The following is a 19,313-nucleotide window of genomic DNA, read 5'->3' on the forward strand; positions in this document are numbered from 1 at the left end:
TTTTTCCGCCCTTTCCGCGCGTGTTTGGTGCAGAACAGGAAGATCGGGTGATTTTTGTTAACATGCTGCCTAGGCCTGCAGACTTGTCGAACTAATAAGAGCAGCAAAAAAAAAATGCTTACAGTATTTACTATTGGGTATCGTAATCAACGTATGTGTAGCAGTTGCAAGCGAGCTGCCATGCCGCCCAATTTGTGAGCTATTTATTCATACTGGGCTAAAATAAAGCGCAGCTGGCCCGTGAAAATTAGCTTCGGGTCGGGCAGCGCCGGCTGTCGGAAATGAATATCGGATAAACCAGAGTTCTTTTTCTTGAGACCCCATTGTTTGTTTGCATATCAATTAAATTACATCACAAAGTGCATTACGGGATACGGTGGTCTGTGCTGCATGTGGCAAAAACTAGATGTTTACAAGATAACGCCCCAGCTTTTCAATCAGTACCTACAATTATAACAAAGTTTATAGAAACAAAAATGGCGAAATCATTGCGAGGTGGTTGTACTTCACCGCCATAAAGGCCCATACGCACATTCGCGTTTGAGCGCGGTGCGTTCCGTAGCGGCAAGCGGACGCGTTGCGTTGCGAAGACCGCTTACGCCAAGCTTGTAAGTACGCACAGTTGCGTTGACACGCAGTCAACCGCAGTCAAGAGCCAATAAGAACGCGCTATCGTCGCTAGTGGCTCCAAGGCAACATGGCGGCGCACGGCGACGGCGTCGGTGTTCGATCTTGGGACAATCTCGCCGGCTTCCCCGACGTTTTGTCAGGCTTGAACCATCGCAGCCTTGGAAAATACAGTCCCCACCGCTCCCCAAAACGAAAAAGCAAGCAAGCACTGCGAACGGCGAACCGGATACGTCTCGCCGAGTCGGCCGGGTGGGGCGAGCGAACACGTCATCCCCTCTCCTCTTTCGACTTCTGATTGGTCGAACGCACCCGAACGCACCGCAACGCTTCGGAAAGTTGAGCGAGTCTCTCTCTACTCGCTTGCGTCGCGCTACCGAGCGTTGCGGGAAGGCGCGCGTCGCTCTGCAAGCGACCGCGCCTGGCCGCAAGGACTCCGCAACGCACTCAAACGCGTTCAAACGCGAATGTGCGTATGGCCCTTAAGTTTTTCCCAAAGCCGGGGTCACACTGTTTGTACATCATATAGGGAGTATCCACGGGACGCCATATTTGTGGGTGCTGTTTAGAGCGCATGCTCAGAACGAGCTCACATCAATAGGTTGCTATGACAGGCGCTCTTGATGGTGCGGAATGCACTTGGCAAAAGAACTGTGGAAGCTCGCCATCAGCACGCGCTCAGCATTCGCGCACACAGCTATGGCCGCCAGTGAATACTCCCTATAAAGGACAGTCTGCAAACAGATTCAAGCTCGAGTCACCACGAGATCTGAGCTTCGAATGCCGCAAGGTAACGAGTTCAAGGGACACTTGGCACGCGGCATTTGAACCATAGATATTGTGGTGACTGATATCTGCAGACTGTCTTTTGTATAACGCATAAGTAGTGTGATCCCGGCTTAAAGGTACTTCTAGTAGAAGCAAACACCGCAAAATGACCCGCAAAAGTTGGGTAATAAATATTAAAAATATTAAAAGGACAACACGGACTTCACTATACAGTATCAAACCTCGTGAGGCTCAAAAAGCTACGCCAAACAATGTGCGAAGGTAAAAAAAAATAATATATATATATATATATATATATATATATATATATATATATATATATATATATATTGCAGCATGAATATTTTTATATAGGGAAATACTCTTTTTTTTATACGGAGCTCTTCTTTTTAGTTTTATACGTGCTACAGATTGCAATCAAATATATCAAAAGGCGCGCTTGTAGCGCTAGCCGCAACATGTCCAGATGAATATCTCGAATTAAATATTTAAGTAAGCATTACAAATTTTCCATTTACATCCCCAGAGCAGCTGTTCACCGTTCTACCACAATCCACAAAAATTTGTGAGTATAAGTTGCAGTAACTTGACGTAACAAGACTTTTACTTGAACTCTTCAGCCTCGCGCCATGCTGTCGATGACTGGGTTGGGAGCGCCTCCCCGCGGAGACACGTCGCCTCCTTCTCTTTTTTCGATTACGTCCTCTCCGCACGAATGGGACGGCCGGAGAAGCGTTCGCGCTGGTTTGCGCGCTTCGGGATCTCGGAGGCCATGGGGGAGGAATATTGCTTTGGTTTCTAGGCTAGGTGGCGCAAGCTACCCCCCGTTATAAAGGGTACAGCCATTAGTATCTATCTAACCATACATCTAAACTTAGGGATTTCACGGGATTGCAGATTGCAACACTTCGCACCCAGACACAGCGTCCGCGCTCTTCCCTACTGGCTGTCCGTTTGGGATGGTGGACGACCCAGTGGGCGGCAGCGACCTGTTTGCGTTGTAAGCCGCGCACCGCAGCACTGGGTAATTTACTGGGCGGCAGCTGGAACGGCGACCAAGCCGGCGCGATGTCCAAGCCCAAGCGCTACTTCGCCAACAACCTGCCGGACTACGACGGCAGCCCGATTCCCCTGGAGCGCGAGCTCTGGGTCGAGCGGTGCCGCGACACCGTGCAGCGGGTCTTCGCGCACCAGGGCACGGCCTTCGACGACTGCGAGGGCGGCCTGTACGTGGGCGTCGCGGGCGTCGCCTACATGGCGCTTCGCATCGCCCAGAGCCCCCATTTCGCGGCCGACAAGGGCCGGCTGCTGGCCCGGGCCCAAGGTTACATGGCGCACGCCCTGAGCTACGCTGATCACCCGAGCGTGCGCGGGGACCGCTCGGTCCAGGCCGCCTTCCTGCTGGGCAACGCTGGCGTCTGGGCGCTGGCCGCCGTCGTGGCCAACCAGGCCGCCCGGCAGGACGACTGCGACAACTACGTAGCCAGGTAGGACGCCTCTTCGCTGCTCGGGGGCTCAAGCGGTCGGGGTTCATGGCCGGCGGCGCTGGCGTATTGCCGACGTCCGCTACCAAAAGTGTCACTGTGAACGGCCGTCCGCGGTTTACCAAACGCTGCCTGTTACCTCTTTAGTGCGATTAATGCTGCTTTCATTGAAGAAATGAGATTAATGTCAACGAAGAAATGCTCAGTGCCCGCGAGCTGGTGCATATTGAACATGATGGCAAAACCCCGAGACTGGGTTGGGGAAGAGAAAAAAAGTGGGACAGACAGCACGTGACTCAAACTCGGCTACAAACTTTATATCGTCCACTTCACAGTGGTTCCAAAGTTGCCACAGACAGAACCTTCATTTACGATAAGGAAGGAGGGACATTTAAGACAAACTGGCAAAGCCTGTCTTGTCTGTTTGTCTTAAATGTACCTCTTTCCTTATCGTAAATTATTAACCAACACGCTCAACTATCTACAGAACCTTCCCCTTTATAACTATACTCCGTTTCACTATCACTAGTTGAGTGCAGTACAGACGAAGGCAATGCCAGACGAGGGGATAAAGCTCAAGAACTAGGAAGGCTTTGGAGGGGGAGAGAAACCTCCTCTCCTCTCTAACTTACCTATAGTCGGTGACAGGTGAAGAACGAAGTGGGAGCTCCTCCCACCTCTTTCCACTTTAGTAGAGTGAATGGGAAGGGGTAGAGCAAAGTGGAAAGGGGTGGGAGGAGCTTCCACTTCGTTCTTGACCTGTCGCCGACTATAGTGCTCTCCCTTTCTCCCCTCGCCCTCCATTGCCTTCTTCTCCCGTCCTGCCTTCCTAGCGCTTGTCGTTTCTCTCTTTGCCTGGCGTTGCTTTGCCTGCACTGCACAGATCTAGTGACACAGAGTATAATGGCAACCAGGTCCGAGATAGAGCACGCAAACCGAACAGTCTCTCCCCGCCTCCGGATCCCTAGTGAAACATGACCACTCCTCCGGGATCAGTGGATGTCTTCCTGTTATTCACCTTTCCGGACATCCCCGTCCCACGCTCCTGGATCTCAAAGTACATATTTTCGCGATTGCGGTGCTGACAACACGTGTTCAACGCACGAGCAAATAGAGCACTGCATGGGCCCGGGCCAGCCTGAAAAACATGAGCCCGGCCCAGCCCGCGGGCCGGGCTCGGGCCGGGTAGCACGTATTTTCTCGGGCCCGGGCTGGGCTCGGGCTTGAACAAAATATTTTCCGGGCCGTGGCTGAGCAGTCTTGTGCCACAAATTTTACATTGTTGATAACAAAAAAGGGGCTCATTTATCTTCTCGGCTCAATGAAAACAAACAAGCGAAATGCAAAATTACTAAGCTGCTGTTCAAAAAAAAAAAAAAAGACGTCTTGCATTTGGAAAGCTTTCACGTGGATAAAAGGAAACGTATGGATTCTTCCACCATAGTGGGAAAGTACGGTCAAGAAACCGAGGGCACTCCAGTCGCAGGGTACAACATGAGTGTATTTTTCCTCTGCGTTTCAAACTGAACACAAGAAAAACAACGTGAGCTTGATTTTGCTTTTGTGCAGGAAGCCTTATTATGCCGCCAAAGATAAGCTAACTAGATATTTTTATGCTTATACAGCTTTTTGAATATGCACTAGCGTGATTCTGATTATTTCTTCACAAAAACATGTAGAGAGGAAAGTTCTCTGAAATGAATTGAACAACGAAAAGCCCAATATCTCTTGAAGAAATGCATAAATGAAGAATACGGCACTTTTTTTTTAAAAATCACTTATACACTGCATATTTCGCCAATATTCTCGAAAATGCACCAAGTCGGGATATTTATTGTGTCAAAAAATCTCGATCCAAGTCCAAAAGAAATTTAAATCAAATACAGTATGCCCGCTTTATGCTTAGACAGTCTTTAGGTTAAAGCCTGCAAACTTTTTTGGACTCATGAATATAAATTGTCGGGCTCGGGCCGGACTCAAGGCCCGTTCACACTCTTGCGACCGAGTACGACTGAGAGAGACGAGATCTCTTAAAACTTCTTAAATGTTTTTAGAATGAGGGAACACACTGGCATTGTGGCGCCATCTATGCGGTGACTCTGGAACTGCATTTTACAAGAGCGAAGGTTTTGCGGGATTTCCGAGGTCAAATGTGCGTAATACCCATAGAAAGGCTCGTTTATAACATTGACAAAAGTTTTTCCAGCCAAGAAAGAAAGGATAATGCGCGAGAGATAAAAAAAAAATATGCCGGACCGCCGAGTTTACACTGCTTCCCAATAGATGGCGCCAGTGTGTTCTCTGGTTTAAGAGGTCGCAAGAGTGTGAACGGGCCTTCAGGCTTATATTTAAAACATTTTTGTCAAGCTCGGGCCGGGCTCTAACTTCTGTCTAAAAATTCTGCCGGGCCTGGGCCGGGCCCGGGCTATGTCTCTTCCCGGCCGGGTCGGGCTGGGCCTAAAAATTAAATATTCTGTCGGGCTCGGGCCTGGCCCGGGTTGTGCCTCTGCCGGGCCGGGTTGGGCCGGGCCTAGAAAATCCGGCCCATGCAGGGCTCTACGAGCAAAGTTAATCATGATCTGAAAGATGAGTGTTGATAAGCGATGTGCATGAGCATAACCACTTGCCTCTTCATTGGAATACTCGTGAACGGTGTCCAAGGACGTCTCGATTTTCATCCTTTTCTGCGGAGGTCGGAAAAGGAAGTTGAATTCATGCGGGACATACAAACAATCCTCGGCGTCGCTGCTGCTGGACGACTGCTGCTGGAGGAGCTGCTCGAGCAACTTGACGACGAAGTGTCATCAAGTAGCAACTGCAGCAAAGTGGGCGGCACCTCACAAGCGGCCATTATGATTTCCTCCGAGGCGAGATGCCCGACGAGAAAGGAAGTCAGTTGTGTGCACTGAGGGCTGGCTGGGCTGACTTCCGGTCGAATCCGCCGAAATCGGCGGAGCGACTTTTCTCGTATCTGGAGTGGGAGCTGATCCAAAACGACGAGTGGAACAAGTCTGTCTCGATCCCGATCGCCCAGTCAAATAAGTGCGCTCCAGAAAAGTTGATACTGGCACGCTCCAATACGACCAGTGAAATTCGCCATAAAAAAAGAGGAAGGGCTGCCTCTTAGCGCCTTATTCTACACTTTTCAAACCCAAGGCCTCCAACAAAAGTCTGAACAAAAGACTCACTGCAATAGACAACACAAGAGCCAAGTATAGATAACTAAAAAGGAGTACAAACTTCTAAAAGACAAAAGAATAACCTCCGGTTTAAACTCTGGCACGTCTCGGAACAGAAAACTGCCCATGGATAATAGAAGCTTTCTAGAACCACCCACTTTGGATCTGTTCTCTCATTGTTGTAACTTGTTTTCACCCAGTCTCGGGGTTTACCATCATGTTCTGTAGTGTCAAACTGTCAACTTTCATGGTGTTATTTTAAGAATGTGTTCACTCAAAGCTTCCACAGTACTTTTTACACGCACCATTGAGCTTCTCGTTTGCAGCTGATAATCGTGTTTGTGATGTTGTGGTTAGGAACTCAAAGTGGGGTGCCAATGAAGCATCTTGTCCCCAATTGCCAGTTCTGAGCCTACTCTTGGCTGTACACTACGAGCAGCACAACAGTCAACACTTCAACCTTCTGTAGAAAGTATTGACCAACCAAACTGATATAGGATACCCGCCATTTAATCTCACCCGAGACAAGGAGAAATAAATAACTGGTTGAAAGCTTCAGATATCGATGCCTTGTTTGGGTAAGTTGCGTGCATGTTTAGCGAAACCTAGGGAACCTAATTTAACATCCCAGGAGGGGGTAGTGTTTAATGTTTCTTTGCTTTCTGGCTTTCCTTACCTTGGGCTGACGGCTAATTGTTTAAATGACAGGATTTTAGTGTGTAAGAGGCATGTCAAGCAAAAGGCACAAAATTCTGAAATTGACAAGCATGTTGAAGACTGCAAGCTGTGAACCAGAGTTTTAGTGTGCTGGGTTCTTACAAAGAAAAAGAATGACATTAGAAAGTTTTAAGTGAAAAAATATTTATTGTAAGCTCAGAAAAGTGTACCAGCCGGCCCTCTTTGTCCTGAGATGGGGTAGGTCTTGGGACCTGTGGAATGTTTAGTGGTACAGGCATTTCACAAGGTCCACCAAAAGCTGGTATATAAGTCGCACCTTTGTATACGACGCACCACATTGCACGGTTCACGCGATGAGCTTTTTAGTTTTACGTGCACTGGTATCGCAAGATCGGAGTTTCGCACAATCGGCTACATCACACGTACCGTTTGACGCTCAACTTTGACGTTTTGACTCGCGAGAAATGCTCATAGCATGGCGCTGTCTGGTGGGTGCAGTCGAGAGTTTCGCAGCAAAAGGACATAAAAACTTGCCAAATGAGAAGGTAGTAGACGGTTTTTAAGCGTGCACATGCCGAGCGAACAAACGCTTAATGTGCTAGACTCTCCAGACACTCATGAACTAAGCTTTGGACCACTAGGCCTAGCCTAGGCTGTCATGGAGACGATGCGAGCATCGACGCGCATGCAGATGGATAAATATTCACACACTTCTTTCGGTGCCGCTAAAAGATTGGCTAGCTGCAATCCTTCCTTTTACACAGCAACACAGCTGGAGCCTGGCAGATGAAAACTGCTCATCAAACGAAAACTAAGATTCAAGAAAATTTTCTGCAGTGCGTGTATATTGCAGCCCACATACTTTTCAGTGTTACTGGACTGAAGCAAATGGATGGGGAACCATGGCTGAGCTAGGCAATATCAATAACATGCTGTAAAAGCTTTATTCATACTCTTGCCTATCCACATTGAGCCGCTTCGGGGAACCATAAACTTTCTTGCTTTCCGAGTCAGTTATGAAAAGTGTAGAAGAGGTAGAAGAGTGCGACAACAGCAGTGCCTCCTGGACTGGCAACAGTTGTGCTCCACAAGAAATGGTGCGTGGCATAAAAAAAAAAGTGTCTCATTCTGAATTTTAAAAAAAATGCACATAAGTCACATCGTTGTATAAAACGCACCAAGAAAAGTGTTTGAAAAAAACAAAAAAACACAACTTATATACCGGAAAACACGGTACTATGCACATTAAAGAAACTGGGCAGTAGTTTTCAGTGCTATGCTTACTTCTTTTTTTAAGAATTGGCATGACCCTCGCACCGCAGCAATCGGGGGTTACATGGTGTTGTTTTAGTGATGTCTGAAAAATAATGGTAAGATGTCTTGAAACCTATTCTGCATATCTTTTTGAAAACTCGTTTGGTTTCTTGTCTGCTCCTGTTGACATCTTTACATCTAAGTTTAATAGTAATGAAAACACACCCTCTTGAGTACTTATTATATCCCCCATAGTACTATTTGTCGCATCAAAGCTCAAGTCCTCTATACACTCCGTGCGACGCGACTGGCGCGCCGCTGCGCGGCCGGTACCGAAGGTAGGCAGTGAGAACCCCACAGAAAATGAAACCGAAGCCACGCCGCGTACGTTGGTAAGCGTTGAAGTCGGAGTGGTGCGATTGCGCTGGGTTCACAGCATGAAGTGCTGCCTGTGCTGCGTCATTAAGTGCTTCAATAGTTATGCGTCGTATCTCGTAGGGACAAAGTTTCAGTTTTTCACCTCGCCGATGTTTTGTAACAAATTTCTCGCGTACGACCCGAGAAATTTGGTCTCCCGATCATGTCTGCCACTGTGTCGGCACGGCTGACATATTCTACACTGCCGCTTTGCGCTCTGCGTTTGTTTTCGTACCAGTAACACCTACATCTGTCAGCGCCGATGGGACAGACTGAAATGCCATCCCACAATCGCGGGTATGCAGTGCCAATTTTGTTGTAGGAATGCCCTCCAAAGAAGTTTCGTCCCCATCGTACATGTCGAGGATATTTGCGGACAAGTATGGCACGCAATCTGTACTTCATGAAGAAAGATTCGAACGGTAAAAAAAGTGACAAATATAAATCTAAAGAAAACAACAATGAAACCCGGAATCACTGGAGAATCGACGTTTGAGTATGGAAGTTTATGTTGTGTGCTTTCTTTCTTGATCAGCCTCCTTTTGGATGTGGAAACGCTGACATCCCGAGTTCTGGAGACAACAATTTTTTTTCTCGGCTTTAGAGCCACCTATCGCAAAGTGGTTCGAACTGGAAGTACCGTCCACTGGTCCCTTCCTACCTGTAAAGTGTGCACCTCCCACGATGAGTGGTATTATCTGACAGCCCTTGACGGTCAAAGCCAGTTCCCATTTAGTTACGCCGCCCAAACTAAATTTCCACCTGGTTTCGCTATGCCAACTCTTTTTGTTATAATAAGTGTTGTGCCAAGTGACGGTCATGTCAAAGTACCTGTGCGCCGAAAATCAGCACCTCGCACAGCAGGTTATTACACAACAGCTGTCCGCAAAAGCCCTTGGCGGCCAAACCGTGTTTTGGCCGACAACTTTATTTTCTTGGCTTTGGAACCACCTTTCGTAAAGTTGTTTCAATTGGAAGTACAGTCCACTAGTCCCTTCCTGCCTCTAAAGTCTCCACCTCCCCCGACCAGTGGTATTCTCTTGACAGCCTTTTCATGGTCAAAACCGATCCCCATTGAGTTACGCCGCCCAAACCAAATTTCCACCTGGTTTCCCTATTTTTGGTATAAAAATTGCTGTGTCATGTTACTGTCAAGTCCAAGCACCTGTGTGCCCAAATCTGCACTTCGCACAGCACGGTTATAACACAACATTTTGGGTCCAATATTGGATATCCCGTACAGCTTTATTTCTTTATTCGTTAGAAACATAACTTTCATACCTGCTGTCTTAATGAAACTTGGCACACTTCGTGCACAAACTTAGTGAACATCTCACTCGCCTCCAAATATCATCGTTTCAGCAGTCCTACGTTTACAGTGACGAGCGAAATAAATTTCCCACTCAGAGCAATTAAGGTGGCGGCTGTCTTGTTTTTTGGAAAATTTCTCCAACACCTTTTTCGGCCGCAACTAGAGAAATTACCCCTAATAACGACTCAAACTCAATATATAAGAAGTGGAGAACAGCTAAATGCCCTTCTGCCCCAGCACTCATGCAACGTCACCCTCAACTTATCGGCTCAAAAAGCAAAAGCTTTGTCCGTGTGCGCTTCCGCCGCCACAGCTTGGCATGCGAAAAGGTGCTGCAGGCTGCTGAACGCGCCTCACAGTCGAACGCCAGCTCCTCCGCTAGCGGCGCTGCGCGCATTTTTCAAAGCGCCCCTTATAGTTCCCGCACGGAGTGTATAGCACCGTCTGTATTAACAAACAAACCATGCAAAAACTTGTTAAACCTATCGGCGATATCGTTTGGATTGGCCACAATTTATTGGATATGGAATCTGCTAGAGCTATGGTGCCTCAATGTTCTTCCGTTTAGGTTATGCCACTCTTTGTAACACCCACCGTCCGTAGGCAGCACACTTTCAGGAAGCAAATACGAAGGAATAGCTGGAAAATAAATCTTTCTGTAGCACAGTCAAGGCTAAGGGTTTGTGCTGCGAGAGACACCTTCACACGCTCCTCCAGAAGAAAGGAACGAGTATTGGGACGGAAATGGTTCGACATCGCCACCTTAAGCAAAGTAACATGCAGGCACTCTAGCTAGGCCACTAGATCGGCCAGCTGTGCCTAGAGTACCGACGCTCCATTCTCCAAACGTCTTGTGGGCACCGCCACCTTTCTCGCCTGGTGCAAAGCGAGTGCAATTGACGATAGTTACGATTCGAAATTGCGACTTTCTCGGCTTTAGGTACGATGTGAGGAAGCTCGGGTGACATTGTTTTGGTTTGTTGCAGACTGTTTTCATGTTCCTGGAGGAGGGAAAACTGTTTCCTGCCATTTCAGATTGCTGGTGACAATGTCGTTGAACAAAGATAATGTTGAAATGTCGTTACTCCGAAGCCCGCCCTTTTTAGTGGCTTTAGGATAGGACCATAGAGACGAGTAGCATGCATCATGGTTTGCAACATTTTTTTCTCTAAATTTTACATTTCAGGCACAATATTGGGACATGGTGAGAGGATCTTTGAGTCGCCTAGACTAAGCGTAGCTGGCGTGGTGCTGTAGGTTTATTTTTCCAACTAAGCCTATGGGGCATTGCGCTGTTCCAAGAATACAATATTTATGAAAGATGGCGAAAGGTAGTTTGGTAAACCTTGTTTCGAGCTTATTCTTGGTGCGCGTGATATTTAAATATAGGTTCGGCACAGACTTTCGGCTTGATAAGCTTGAGGATTAGTTTTTAAGTAAGGACATTCTTGTACAGTTGGAGTAAACCTCTACTTTGGATTGAAGAAGTGTGCTGCAATAAAGCATCGAGGCATTTCTTGTTGCATCAAGAGGGGTGGATGCAGAGATTGTTTGTTTCGAATGGCATGTGTTTAGCGGCTATGAGTTTTCTTTAAAATTGAGTTCTTCAGAACCAATCTTCTATACTCCATTTCACTTTAAGTGCAAGCGTAGCAGAAGCTACAAGAGTGAGCTCCGGGCTTCAAGTGTCCTTGCCAAGCACACGTGGTCATGTGGTGCAAGCATTGTTCAGGTCAACATTCTCGTGCTTTGCTCAAACAAAAAGTGAAACAAACCATCATCCAGATTCATGCTGACACTCGCAACTGCATAGAGCCTTGTGCTGAGAAGCTTGACGAAATCCTACTCCAGTGTTCCTGCCATGAAAAGGGAAGGAGTGGAGGATTGGGCGTTTAACCTTTCTACTAGTGTCTTTTCCAAGCAGAGCACATCTCTCTTGGTCCAGGTATGCAGCATTGGCCGACTTCTGCTCTCCTGTCAAGTTCCTCGACTGCGGCAGTGACGAGCTGTTTGTCGGGCGGGCGGGTTACCTGACTGGCCTCCTCTACCTCAACTCCAAGCTTGGCATTGAGGTGAGCACTATGGACATGCCCCCAGCAGCAAGGACATGTTTTCATGTTTCTAGGGATTTTGAGGGGCACTGGAGTTCCTGTTCCTGTGTGTACCACAGGGACATGTTCCTGTTCCTCTTTGTACCCCAGTGACATGTTGAGGATGCTGTGGGATTTTCACTGAATAACCTTTTCTCGTAACTCTACAGATTTCTTGTAGAACTAAATTCCTAGTAGTAGTTGCCATCCTCGATCAGTAGCATCTGTGACTGGAGTGTTTTCAATTCCTTAAAAATTCCATTTTTTAAAATTTTTCATTTACAGTAAAACCTCGTTATAACAAAACGGGATATAACAAACTAATGGATATAACAAAGCAGTCATAATTCCCCTTGCTTGCTAATAGTGGGAAGAAATGGACATTGGCTATAACAAACTAATGGTTATAACGAAATAATTACGACCGCTCCTTCAACTTTGTTATAACAAGGTTTTACTGTACTGCAAAATACTGAGCATCCGTTAATTCTACATTAAGCGCCCACCCCTCAATTTTGTAACATTTGGAAAATACACAAAGGACACATCTTTACATATTGTTGACCTAAGGAGCACCCATACCCCAGTTCTGCATGATTATCTTCAGATTTTGAGTAGGCACTTGCTTAGGATTTTACGTATGTTAAGCACATGAATGACTTCACTTGTGATGGCTTGAAGCTTCACTTGTTTTTTCTTATTGGTTCTGTTATTATTATTGCTATATTCTTTAAATTAGTTGTACTTTTTGTCATACTGTTTACTTTATAGTGCCTTAAATGGAATCTGAGAAACAATGAACCAGGAAAACCATGTTTTTTCAAATGCCTGGATCGAACTACCGTCATTCCTTTGGGTCTAGTTTCGGTATCTCAGTCTCTTGATAGCTTAAAGGGCTACCGACTTTCCCCTTAACGCTTTATTTTATTGCATGTCTTCATCAATTGCATGAAGACAGTTGCATCTCTTCATCAATTATTATTGGAATTCATAAAATATGTCCTTATAACGATTGCCGCCACTGCCTTTAGAATATGTACTTGGAGCTTGGAAGCATTGGTGACGAGGCATAGGCTGTTCTGGTTTTGTTTCTTTTCACTCTCAATATGGTGTCTGGCGGTTGTGGTGAGGTCATCGAGAGGGGCGACGACGATGGGGAAGACGGCAACAACTCGCATGAGTTGTTCCTTTTTCAGTGCTGGATAACCTCTCAAACTTCAAAAGAGCAATTGTCAATCGAGAAGTTTCGGTTATTCCTCGCATTGCCCGCCAAAGTCGGCAACGCGTCATTTTCTTTTTCATCCCTTCAAAAAATTAAGACGGCCAAACAAAGCATGCTGCGATTGACAGCGGTGGCTGTTGCGTCATCAAAAAACGTGCCTGAAGAGATTTGCTTTAGGAGAGAGGTTCGGCACTTTTCCTTTTGCGAGGCAGACTCGTACGTTGTGCAGACCTTAAAACTGCACGCGTCTTGGCCGGAGACCTCTTGGACCAAAACGAAGACGTGTTTAGATTGCACGCGCCCGGGGTCTCTCAGAAACCGCAACAACTTGTTGCACGAGTACCTGAAGGGGTTGTCTAGGATTGCCCTCTGAAATTTGGCAATCGCTTCGGAGTGATTTGAGTCCCACCACCTTTGTCGCTTTGCATCTGCCTCATTCTCTCGCAACTCGTCGTCTGCGGCCCGTGATTGATCCATTCTCTTTGCCTCTTTCTTAACATGCAGAGAACATTCAAGAACCCGGCAGTGGCAAGGTTGGAAGGGGTGGGAGGGAGGGAAGGAGGGAGGGAGGGGAGGGGGAGAGAAGGAGACAGATAGAGAGAGAGAGAGAGAGATAGAAAGCAAGTGCATGTCTCACCAGAGATATGGTTGTGCAAAGTGCGATGATTAGAGAAGAAAGTATTGGCGCGGTAGAACGCCGTCACTCTCCTGCCCTCGTTGTCACCCCTCTCCCATCGATGACGTGGATCACTGAGTCAAAACTGCTCAAATTGAAATTCTTTAATTTTCTATTTTTCGGAGAGGGGAGACGAATTTAGCATTTCGCAGAGAAGGCGCGCTAATGGCTTTTGCCGTAAGCTTACGCCGACTAATGTAGAATATTGCTCAAAGAAGTAACTCGGAACTGAAAAGTGACGCACGGTCCAACAAAGTAAAAGGTCACGTGGTAAGCGTGTTGCAAAATAACTGCAACTGGCCGGTTGTCAGGTATGTGTGCCCATGATCACCATTGTCGATCAGAGGGAAAGGGAGAAAGTTAGGTGATGACACTTACCGTTCGAAGTCGTCTATAAGGGGGACGATTGTACCATTTCCTTACCTATACGGTTAGAAACTGAGGGAGAGGAGGAGATGAAAGCGTGCAGAGACGTTAGAGCACCGAGCTCTAGTTGGGATGATTAGTGGGGAGACGCAAAGCTACTCACTTTTTAATAAACATGCCTAATGGGTCTTGCCAAAGGAGACCCAGCAACTTTTTTCATGTCTGGGATTTGTTTGAAAAAATTATATGTTAACAGATGAGGTTGATTTAGTGTTTGTTTATTTCGAAGGATCCGGCCACCGCTGCCCACATTGCCTTTTCTGGAGATTTTGTTGTTTAATTAAAACGCAACAGAATAAGGCTTTACAAATTTAATAAAAGCAATTCAATTATTTGTTTTAAGGAAACAAAGGAAAAAGTATTGTAGCTAACATCCAAATTCAAGTTGATTAAAAAAATAAAGAAATCTAAAAAAATCTTTTTTTTTTTTAGGGCTCTTATTTGGACTCAAAATCGCATCTTTCAGTGTTTGTATTTTATAGCAAATTCCATTGGTCGTTCAGCAGACCAAATCCGAATGGAATCGCCCTGCCTCCGGATCCCCAGTGGAACATGATCACTACTCCGGAATCAGTGGATGCCCTCCCGTCATTCACCTTTCCAGGAATTCCCTTCCCGCAGTCCCGGATCTCAAACACATGTTTTCGCAATCGCGGTTCTGACAACACGTGTTCAGCGCACGAGCGAAGTTAACCATGATGTGAAAGATATGTGTCGATAGCAATGAGCGTCAGCTTAGCCCACTTGCCTCTTCATTGGAATACTCGTGAACGGTGTCCAAGTATGTCTCAATTTTCGGCCTTGTCTAGAAAGGTCCGAAAAGGCAGTTGAATTCATTCTGGACATACAAGCAATCCTTGTCGTTGCTGCTACTCGAGCCGGTGCTCCTGGAGGAGCTGCTCGCAGAACTTGACGACGAACTGTCATCAAGCAGAAGCACTAGTAATTCCGGCTGCACTTCGCGAGCAGCCATTACGAATTCTTCCGAGGCCAGGTGCCCGGCAAGAAAGGAAGTCATGTGAGTGCGCTGAAGGCTGACCAGGGTGGCTTCCGGTCAAATCCGCCAAAATCGGCGGAGCGACTTTTCTTGGATCCGTATTGAGATCTGGAGTGGGAGCTGATCTAAAGCAATGAGTGGACCACATTCGTCTCGATTCCGGTCGCCCAGTGAAATAAGCGCGCTCCAGAAAAGTCGATTTCAGCAAGCTCCAAAACGACCAGTGGAATTCACCATTAGTGTAAATAGGGCATGTTATTTACTAATTAGGCACTCACCTAAAAGCATCTGGTACGCAACCATTTTTTGCAATGTTTTTCTTAACATGAATTTTATGCAAATCCCAAAAATTGAGAACATGATATCGGCAAAAATAAAATAAATTTTTTTCACGAAGAATAATTTTTTTAAAGTTCAGAGGCTGCTTTATTTCAATTATTTTTTGTACATATCCCAGACATGACCAAATTGCCGCGTCTCCCTTGGCATGGAATGACACGAACACCGACATCCAGCATTGGGTGTTTGCGTTTGAACAGTGATTAAGGACGAAGGCAGTTGGCTTTGCGTCTACCCACTAATAAGCAGTTTGGGTAAGTTACTTTTTAAAAAGTAATTCGTTACAGTTACTTTCAGAAAAAGTAGCGAAGTTACCGTTACAGTAACCGCAATGAAAAAGTAACTCGTTAGTCACATTTACTTTTAATAAGTAACGACGTTACTTTTCAGTTACTTTTCTATAACAAAAAAATAGGAAAAACTAGAAAACGCCCCTCACCAAGTTTTATTGCATAAAATTAAAACCTATACCTTTTACTTCATATTGTAACTTAGCAGAAGTTGCTTCTCGAAATTAGTGTTTGAAAATTTATACGCTAGAGTACTGGCGCTAATCAAAATACGAAACATGCGCAGTGCCCTCCGCGTGTATTGTTGTTTCACGGTTCATTCACCCGATCAAAAAGCGTTTTCACAGAAAAAAGAAAAACCACAACATATATAGTGCTTCAAGACAAGTGTTCTGTCACAAAGTACAAGTATGTGCGTATAGATTACTGGATTTTTTTTCATGAAATCTGCACATGGCTATATTTGGGTCGTGACTCGTGAGAAAGAATGTGTCCACAAGTTTGTGCAAGGCCAACTTGACACTCGAAATGTCAGAATAGACTATTTGAAAAGTGCATGGAATATCTAAATTGTACTCGTTCAGTGAAATATTATTCATAAAACACTAGAAAGTAACGACAAAAGTAACGTCGTTACTTTCATCGTTACCTCAAAAAAAGTAATAGAACTACAGTTACAAGTTACATTTTAAAAAAAGTAACTCGTTACAGTTAAAAGTGACCAAAAAAGTAACGAAATTACAGTAATGCGTTACTATTCAAGACTGCTAATAAGTACAGCCAAAACTCTGTGCACTGGTGTCCCCACACACTCTCCTCCTCTCCCTCGGGTTACACCTCTATTGCATTGATTCAACAAAAATTTCAAACCTGTTTTTTTTTTCCGAGAAAAACATTTTTTTTAATGGGTAGTATGCTAGTTTTCAACCTAAAATATTTAGGATGATGTCTAGCGATCATTTCCAGCTGTTTGCAACAATAAAACAATACTGATGTTGGGGTTGTGGCCCTTCAGATATGCCAGAGTGCAGAACACATCTCACAATGGGTAGCGAATCTCTATTTGGAATGCTTCAGCTAAGGCATACATAAAGAGTTGGTGAGCTAATTTTAGATAATTAATTCGTTCATTATCACTTTACGCTCACACCCAGGAGTTCAGTGTAGTAATGTTATCCCAAGGAATGTACTTTCTTTATCTCGAGTTGCTTTTTTTTATAAAGATTATTTTCAGTCGTACGTGAAACACAGTATCTAAAACAATCACTGGAGATTTTATATTTTCGATCATAAGCTTGGCTTTGTCTACACATTGAAGCAAGAAACAAAAAGAAGAATCTTTAGGTTATTTTGTTGTTGCGCAGTATTTAAATGTGTACTGTAAGTGAATCAACTTTCACGAGGGCCTCATTTTTGCAAAATTCGCGACTCGAATATTGCGAAAAATAGATCCCCCGATAACGAATGCATAGCTGATCACTTCGAATTGCGAAATCTTGTGCCTTCGAAGTATTCCTCAAACCTTCATTTCACAAACTTTGAGAAATATTGAGCCCATATAAATAAAGTTCTTTACAGTATATATAAAATAAGCCTCGATTTACTTTATTATCTCTAGGGTTCCACGTTTTCGATTTTTATTTTTTCAAAATTCGGCATATGTTGTTCGGTGTTTATTTTAAAATTCAATTTTTGTTTTTTCTTTCGGTGTATGTATATTTCCAAAAAAGTTTATCGGTTTTTTTCGGTGAATATGAAAGAAACATCATCGGACACCGGATCCGATTATCCTTGTAGCTCTCATGTTTGTGATCACTTAAAGAATAACGGCACATATACATACGTGGTCTTTGCTGCACTTTCTGTCGGGACACACCTCAAAATCGCGGAATTCGCAGGCATAATCTTCAGCGCGCTTCTTCTTCCTCCCCATTCTGACGACGTGACCGTCTGAGGTGATGACCGTACAGGAACCAGCAGAATGGCAAAACAAATCCATTGTATTTATGTTCTCAACCACAGAGAAGTTTGAGAGAGCGTGTTAAGAAAGGTATTAACGGCTTTCCTCTATGTCCCCTGAAGTGCATGAAGCAATAAAACTTTATACTAGCTCACATCCAAACTGTTTTTTTAGGACCGGGAACTTGACTCACTAAGCCCGATCACAGAAAGGACACAGATGTCCTGCGAAGGCCAATCCAAGACCTCTTTTGGTGCATTTTGAACCTTGGAAGAGGGCAATCACGAAGACGTCATACACTGTTAAACCTTACAAAGCCCCCTCCCCCCCCCCCCCCCCCCCCCCCTCCCACCTCGATGCAGCCCTGAAAAACTGCTTTTTCGGTTAAAACCGAATTTCAGAAAACGGATTAGACATACTTTTATCGTTTTTTATCGGTTCAAACCGATAACGCCGAACCTACAAACTTTCCAACTTGCAGTTTACCGGCTGAATTATTACTAAGGAAAGAGATCTACCAGGAAAGAAATGCCCCAGTAGTTCAGTTGGAAAGACGTCCGCTCCACACGCGGTAGGACCGAATTCAATCCCCTGTAAAAACTTTTTTTTTTTTTTTTTACATTTTTTTATGTTTACATATCTTTTTTTTTTTTTTTTTACAATTATCACTGAAGAAACAAACAAAAAAATAACAAACAAATGTTGTGGACGACACTTCGCTGAAATAAATGGTATGGGATTTCTGTTTTGACACCTGCGAACTCAATATAATCACTTTCCACAAAATGCAAGGAGCATATAAATCGGGTAGCGTCCGCTTTCCGAGGTGCCCGTATATGTTCTACAGGAATTGCAGCCAGCCATTGGTCCCGATCCCGTTGATCTTTCGGAAACTCTGTCGCACAATGCCCCTTTTTTTCGGACGCAGGACAGCTCTCCACGCAACATCCTGGGTGTATTCTTTTCGGAGCCGATCATGGAAATTCACCACGGGCACTCACTACTCATCTCCAACTGTCAATGTACAAAACAACTCATCTTGGAGTACGGAACAAACATAACTGCAAAAGAATCGCACGGCGAACAGTTCCCGTACGCCGCATGTCGTGTCGTCTGCTACGGAGAGGAGAAAAAAAAACGCACGGTCGGGTGTAGCCACGTGACTTCCGCCACTCACTCTCTTCTCTCCACTTCTCCGATCTCCGTCTGGTTTCGGTTTCGGTTTTGAGCGGTTGCGTCTTTTGGCTTTATTAAAAAAATAAACTACTCTGTGACAAAATGTTAATTGGGTAGTCCTCCGACACCATAATAAAGCGCCTGGCAAAAAATGAAAAAACAATTTTGGGGGGTGTCAGTGTCCCTTTAATACCTTTGCCCCATGTTCCACAAAAAAAAGAAACAACCACCGGACGGTCAAAAAAAAAAACATGTTTTTTGTGTAAGGCTTGTCAAAATACAAGGCGCCGGAGAAAACCAGCCATCTGCATTAAGGGGACACACCCCCTAGGAGAGTCAACTTTTGAACCCTTGGCTTAAAATTAATGAAATTTACAGGGTAGGCTGGTGGTCATGC

At 45.1% G+C, this 19,313-nt stretch overlaps 1 protein-coding gene across 1 annotated transcript in view; it reads left to right on the plus strand.

Moving 5' to 3' along the window:
- Positions 1-2,292: 2,292 nt before the first annotated feature.
- The window catches only part of LOC120836012 (lanC-like protein 3), a 32,063-nt gene continuing 15,042 nt past the window's right edge, over positions 2,293-19,313 (plus strand). The window contains exons 1-2 of the mRNA XM_040215644.2: positions 2,293-2,903; positions 11,686-11,812. Coding sequence (XP_040071578.1) covers positions 2,485-2,903; positions 11,686-11,812 — 546 coding nt within the window. The 5' untranslated portion in view covers positions 2,293-2,484. The remainder of the gene's footprint in view (positions 2,904-11,685; positions 11,813-19,313) is intronic.

Source organism: Ixodes scapularis, unplaced genomic scaffold (genome assembly GCF_016920785.2).
Source record: "Ixodes scapularis isolate PalLabHiFi unplaced genomic scaffold, ASM1692078v2 PGA_scaffold2__306_contigs__length_199485367, whole genome shotgun sequence".
Lineage (NCBI taxonomy): Eukaryota > Metazoa > Arthropoda > Arachnida > Ixodida > Ixodidae > Ixodes > Ixodes scapularis.